Raw genomic sequence first — 6,768 nt, 5'->3', positions numbered from 1 at the left:
GGGCTTGAACCATGAAGGCTTGGGGGCAGGGAGCCCTGTACCATGCTTGGCATACACTGTGACAAAGGCACTTGGACATCTGGGGGCCTCGAGGCGGTCCCACTCCACCTCCCTGTCCTGTTCTCCATGCTCCCCACCTTCCCCAGCCCCCAGCCAAGGCAGGGGATGACGCTGAGGGATTGCATTCGGGCACGTGATGCCTAAGGGGGCAAGAGGCTGGGATGCAGGGTGCGGGTGGAGGGGAGCATCTCTGCGGTTCATCAACTCTGCGTGTCAGGAGGGGACGGCGCGCCGCCAAGCCAGCCGTCTGTCAGGAAAGCTATTGTGTTTATTGGGCTGCGGGTTGGCCGGGCTGGGCCGAGCCAGGCTGCCGGCCCCGCAGGGAGCATATGGCATCAGGGCATGGTGACCATCCGTCCCACGTTCCTGGCGGCCATGAAACGCCACTTGTTCCTCAGCCCGGAGAACCGCTCGTCCAGGGTCAGGCTGGTCTGCGGGGGAAAGGGAGTGCCGTGAGATGCCACCCCAAACTGGGTCCTTCCTGCCACCCACCCCCAGTCCAGACTGATCTGTGACCATGCAACCTCTCCTCGAGCCCCTCCAGCGATGGAGAGTCCACAAAGGGGGGAAGGAAGCTGAAGGCCAGTCAGCGTTTGCCGCACGTGCTTCCCAGGTCCGGCCTGTTCCAGGGCCGCACGGTCCATGCAGCGATGTTCCCCCGCCTGGGTGCTCGCATGCTACCTGGTTCGCCATGGCGCGGAAGTTGAACCTCAGCATCACTCCCTTGGGCTGGGGCTTGGTCGGCCTGGGGAAGGGGGGTCTCCTGCCTCTCAGGAACGGACGGTTGGCTCCCGGCCTGGAGAAGGGGCTGAGCGGTCGAGGTGGGTTTATTCGGCACATGCAGACCCTGCTGCTCCCCCCGGAGAGGAGTGAAGGGGCTGCCTTCAACCCTCCCCGACGCCAAACCTTCCATACGCCCTCGTGGGGCTTGATCACAGCACACGGGGACCCGTGGCTCCCGCACCCTCTCGATGACCCTCCGCTTATAACCCAGACCCCCCGGCAGTCTCTGAGCGGGCAGGCCCTGCATTTCCAACAGAGCTGCTTGCATCCAGAGATCCTGGTAGGTTTGCAGCCGACGAGCCCACTCGTATGGCCGTTTCTAATGAACTCCGATAATGGAGTTAAATTAAATCGAAGCGTGGAAGTCGTGGCCACCAGGTGCGGTGGGAGCTGGGAGTTTTGCCGGATTCAGACAGAGACTGGATGCATCCTTGGAGGAAAGGGGCATCTGTTGCTGTTTGGCATGGGAGCGTGGGCATGGCCTCTGCATCAGAGCTGCCTGGACCTGTAACACCAAGGCTACCACCGACTTACACGTTGCCTTGGCCTGCCTGAGGATTTGCCACGGAGACGGTCAGCACTGCTCCAGGGTTGGGTGCCAGCTGCCACCTGCCAAGAGCGAGATGTGTCTGCTCGGGCCTCAGCACCGAGGGAGGAGCTGGGCGCACTCCCAACGCCTCTCTCCTGGTGGGTTTTATTTTGACCGCCCCAATTACCTTCTCATCCACGGTGGTTTCCCGGCTATGCTGGCTTCGTTTTGCTGTGAAATAAACACACAAGAGGGAACTGACTTCAAAAGCTGCTTCTCGCTCCTCTGAACTCCGTCATTAGAGATCACGGGGAGCAAATCTGGTGCAGCCGTGTTGGGATTTCACTCAAGCGCATGGGTTAGTGTGGGCTGATCCTGTCCCCCCAGGCAAAGCGGCGACCCTGCATCCCGCTCCTGTTCTGCCTCTGTGCTTGCCAGACCCCGGGAGACTCTCTCCTTGCAATGCAGCCTTGCAACTCAGGGCTTGGTCCCCAAAGCATTAGCCACGGGGTCACCGAGATGCCCCTCCCTCACGTGCACGTGTTTGCAATCTTGAGGCCTGCTCTAAAGCAGAGGAAGACGAGCTGCAGGGCCAGAAGTGGAGGTGACGTTGGACGGACCAAGAGCTGCAGACCACAAAGACATCGCAGAGCAGGGAGGCTGGGAGCTGGGCGAGCGGCAGAGCAGCAGCTACGGAGCCCCCCAAAATCCACACTGGGGAGAGCACAAGCTATGTCTAGGTATAACCGTGGCTATTGCCCCCAGCTCCTAGCGGCAGTCAGGGCAGCGTGAAGACGGGAGGAGGAAAGGCTGTTAAAAGGAAAGTCGTGGTCACACTCGCTAGCAGTACAAAGCATGGTACCGCACTGACCCCTCTGTAAAAGCCGGGCTTGGATCGCCTCTGCTGTATCTGCTTCTGCTGGAAGGCCGGCCTCCTGTTTAGGGTGAAAGGCTGGCCGCTGAAGGGAAAGACATGACGTTACCTATGACTGCCTGGAAGGGACCTTCCACAACGGCCTCTCCAGCCATTGACTAGCAAACATCCCCGCAGGCTTGATTGAAAAGGATATAAAAAGCCAACCGGCCGTGCCCAGGCCTGGGTATTAGACAGCTGGAAAGAGCACCTTGCTACAGCAATGAATTCCCTTTGCCTTCAGTAGGATGCTACACTACAGCCAGGGTCCTGTGTTGGCCAAAGACCTGGCCAAAACATTTGATGTTATTTCCATGGAAAATCCCATTCTCAGGTTTTTGGGTTTCCTTCCCATCTCCTTCCCGTTATCATTTTCCACCCTTTTTTCCCAATACAAAAGACAGAAGGAAGCAGGAGAGGATAAGGAAGTAAACATAGAAAAGAGACCTTTTTTCAGTTTAAAAAAACTTGCCTTTACATTAAATGAATTTTGTTGCAACTACTTTCAGCAAAATGATTTTCTTTCTCAATTGCTGACAGGGAGTTCTTGTCATGGATCATTTTTAATGACAGCAATGTCCTGAGCATCTCTTGCTTGGCTCCTTGCTTTTCATCCCAGCCCCACCCCGTGTGCCACCGTTACGTCACCTCTGCTGGTTTTGCAGAGCTCGGCGGGTACTGCCGTGACCCTTGTTTCTGGACCACGCTCACAGACGGGCGCTGGGTTCAATACACAGGTTGAAATGCTGTGGCCTGTGACAAACAGGAGCTCAGTCCCTGGGCCTAAACTCCTGCGGCTCGCCTTGGAGCGAGCAGTACCTTGGTTGCAGCGTGGCTGTGCGTGCAATAAAGGATCGTTCAGTGCAAACAAGGCTGCTGGTGTCTGGCCCCTATGGCTTTGACATCTTGATTTTAACCGTTCTGTTTCCATAAAGGCAACATTTACTTTAATAAAAGAGGCTGTGAAAATGTGCAATAAAAGCTCAAAGGATGTATGATTTATTATTCATTAAATCAAGAGGCAGATGAAATGTCTGTCCCATTAAGCACAAGCGCAGTATGGTAATGCTATCTCAGAGTGGCTTTGTCCTGTACAAAGAGCTGTCTCCCATCACACAGTGCAGCAAGGGTGGATAAAAATCAATGATTTTTTTTAAAGAATTTTAAAAAAATTGATTTTTTATTTAAATCGGATTTTTTGATTTAATCATATTTTTGTTAAGATGCTTTTAAAAACAAAACAAAACAATATAAGGATAGTTTTAATGTAAGATATGTTAAAGCTCAAAGTTATCATCCTGGAATAGAGATTATAACTTCTAATTATATGCTACTTGACACAATATATTCATATAACTTTTTTAGAAAAGTTTTATAAATAGGTTACAACAGGCCATGGACTATATTAGGGGTCCAATCTTATGGGGGTCCTTTATAGATTACTCAAAATTAAAGAAAACCGCTCTACCCAGTGGGACTGAGTGCTCAGTCTAGAAGATCCCATTAAGCATCTCTGTGATGCTTGGTTTCAGTTCTCAAACTGTGAGTTTGTGTCTCCAGAGATAACATCCTTGTTAGAAGCAGCACATGGGGTGGAGAGAGAGCAGACCTGATTACCCACCCATCAGCCCTCTTGTCTCTCTGCAAGTTTGTGCACACAGTCAGGCCCTTACCTTTCTCGAAAAGTGCAGTTTCAAGAAGTTAAATGAACAGAGGACATCAAATAACAAGAATGCACTTTTTGCAGAAAACAGTAATTAAATCGAGGCTTCCTGACCAGCGATTTCCATTGATTTGATTTAAATCAAATCCGCCTGGGTGCAACACAAGGCTGTAGGGCCCGATAGGCTGACCTTACTAGAACACTTCTCCGGCTAGTGCAGAGCCGCAAAGGAGCTTCTGCGACACCGTGGGTTTGTTGCAACCAACAAGGACAACGTTTCAGGCCCCAACCGCTGTAGCAGAGGTACTACCTTCTCGCTGGGCCTTGGACTGCGGCACCCAGGGTCCTGAATCTCCGAGGGTGCTGGAGGGGCCTGGTCTGTGCTCCCGTCTGTCCGCTGTCACCACTTTTGCTGAACCCTTCTTCATTCTGGTTGCCCTGGAAAGGAACAAAGCTCGCCCGTTACCCGGTCCAAGTGCAGCGTGCGCCCCATTGCTAGGCAGCAAGAAAGATGATAGAGCATGTGCGTCTCTATTAAATACTAGTGATTTATCCCAGGCCTGAGGGAGCTGGAGCTTAAACCCATGGATGTCCATTGGCTTGTCCTGTACATGGGGAAGCCACCAAACCCACAGCACCCGTGTCTCTTATGGCATCACTTGAGATGCTTGGAGAGCTCATAAGGGGGTTCACCCATGGGGTTGCTCATGCTGTGCTTGTCTACAGCTTAATTTCATGATGGATGGCCACTTTCTGACATGATATTGCTTTTCCTGCTGCAGAGCCTGCCGTGCAAACGGGTGGGTTTTTTGCCCTCTTGGCGAACTGACGTGATATGAGATTGATCCTTTGTGGTTATCAAGCCCTGTCAAGTAATGCTGAGCAGGACACGACTATTTCTCTTGACCTGTTCCATGATTTCTCCTCCTCTGTCTCTTGTGCTCACTATTTTCATCAACAAGGTGCTGGGGTCTTTGCATGATAAGTAGGGGACAGCATTTCAAGAAAAAGATCCAGAAATGCCAAAAAGTCGCCTGCAGAGATGCAGCACAGAGCAGAACTAGGATGATCCCAGCATCGCCAACACGCAGAGCCCTGCCTTGCTCAGCGTGCCACTGCTTGCTGCTCTCACATGCAGGTAAGAGCTTTGCTGGCCCCGAGCCTTTGGAGGAAGGAGGAAAACCACTTCAGAAAACACCTATTCAGTAGCGTAGGACTCCCTTGTGCCGTGACTTGCAAAGACCGGTATCACTGTACCAATTATTGCTGTAGGACAATAACCTCCTCACTGTTACTGCCTGCTAGAGGACAGATGTTCCCACATACTCCTACTCTGTTTGCTTTTGTGGCATGAAAGCTACCTTTAAATTATTCTTCTTAGCAACTACTTATGGCTTTCTGGGACCATCCAGCTACATTCAATACCTAGCTGATTTCTTTTCTTTCTTTTTTATAACAAGTACCACGTACTATTGCAGGCTCGGTGCAGCTTTCCTTCACTTAAACTCTTAGGAGATCATTGTTAAACATGTTATTGCCATTTGTAAAAGCCTGTTGAGAGTGTGTGGGATACTGTTTTCAAACTCTTCTACCTCAATAGACTTTCACCAGGACCAGGTTCCTGTCCTGAAGACTTACCTACCTCCTACATCTTGGCTTTCACATATTTCGGTGCAAGGAACGTTCAAAATAAAGCCAGATGAAGTCTTTTAACATGCTTTAATTGTGTGTTTTGCTCCCATTCTCTTCCTAAAGCGAGTGAACTGTGTTCACTTACATGTTTTTTTAACAAGTTCTCTTTAATAGAGACTTGGCCTGAACACTGTCAGCCTGAAAAGGAGAAAGGTACAGGCAGCTAAAAAAGGGAGTTGATAATAGAAATGCTCAGGCAACCTGAAATACAGCCGTCTCTAGCAGGGATGTATAACAGTAGGCTTTTACTATATGTCAGTGAGACATATGGACCTGAGCCAAAGCCTTTTGAAGTCAATGGGAGTGCTGCCACTAACTTCAAAGTACTTGGCAATATATCTTGCACAGGGAAAATCAATGGTGAGTCTGCAAATACTTCCCTGGAAGTAGCAATATTAAGACGAGCTGAGATAGGATCTGCCTATAAAAATACATCTCTTTTGCATGGCCTGTCTGTAAATCTGTAAACTTAACTGGAGAGGGGGGGTGCATCTGTATGTGGGTGCGCATCTGTGCCTGTGTCTGAGTACGCGTTTAGATCCCAAATTATTCAATCCAGCCATAACTCTCTTGCCTCTACCTCTTGAGTAGAAATCTGGCGATTTAAGGGGCTCACTCCATTTAATGTCACGGCTGTTCTTCTCCTTGGGCCGGGTATGGTGCCCCTCCGCTGCTGCCGGTTGTACTGCTGTTGTCCAAATCCTCTTCTTAATCTATTGGGTCCTATGAAAACAGACACTCAGGTCAGCGCCCGTCAGAAAGCTGATCTAGAAATCCAGCTTTATAAAAGGTTTCCTAGATGCCTTTGTGTGATCTGAAAATATCTGCGTAGGCAGGGAGAGAGGGTATCCATGTAGTGATGCGAGTTAGCGTTCAGTTATAAATTCCTGTTTTGAAAGTACCTCTTATTTCAAAGTGTATCTGGATGCAACAATCTCTGTCATAATGTTTTGAATGTTAGTAAAGGAGCTTGCAATATGATCTGCATTTTTTCGCCAATCTAGTGTTTTGCTCAAGGGGAAGCATATTTTTTTGATCTGCCCTTCCAGAGACCCAGTCTTACGCTTTTATTTCATGTAAGATTTTTTAAAACTAGTATTGAATTTAGTAACGGTGGGAACGTTAAAG

General features: G+C 50.0%; 1 protein-coding gene across 1 annotated transcript in view; it reads right to left on the bottom strand.

The window, feature by feature from the left end:
• Positions 1 to 350: 350 nt before the first annotated feature.
• The window catches only part of LOC102367947 (UAP56-interacting factor-like), a 13,266-nt gene continuing 6,848 nt past the window's right edge, over positions 351 to 6,768 (bottom strand). The window contains exons 4-10 of the mRNA XM_025205042.1: positions 6,221 to 6,363; positions 4,259 to 4,386; positions 2,244 to 2,331; positions 1,560 to 1,603; positions 1,378 to 1,452; positions 742 to 868; positions 351 to 491 (exon numbers count right to left, since the gene is read on the bottom strand). Coding sequence (XP_025060827.1) covers positions 396 to 491; positions 742 to 868; positions 1,378 to 1,452; positions 1,560 to 1,603; positions 2,244 to 2,331; positions 4,259 to 4,386; positions 6,221 to 6,363 — 701 coding nt within the window. The 3' untranslated portion in view covers positions 351 to 395. The remainder of the gene's footprint in view (positions 492 to 741; positions 869 to 1,377; positions 1,453 to 1,559; positions 1,604 to 2,243; positions 2,332 to 4,258; positions 4,387 to 6,220; positions 6,364 to 6,768) is intronic.

The sequence above is a fragment of the Alligator sinensis genome, unplaced genomic scaffold, assembly GCF_000455745.1.
Source record: "Alligator sinensis unplaced genomic scaffold, ASM45574v1 scaffold1059_1, whole genome shotgun sequence".
Classification (NCBI taxonomy): domain Eukaryota; kingdom Metazoa; phylum Chordata; order Crocodylia; family Alligatoridae; genus Alligator; species Alligator sinensis.
The sequence above is the reverse complement of the archived record's forward strand: the minus strand, read 5'-3'. Positions and strand labels throughout refer to the sequence as shown.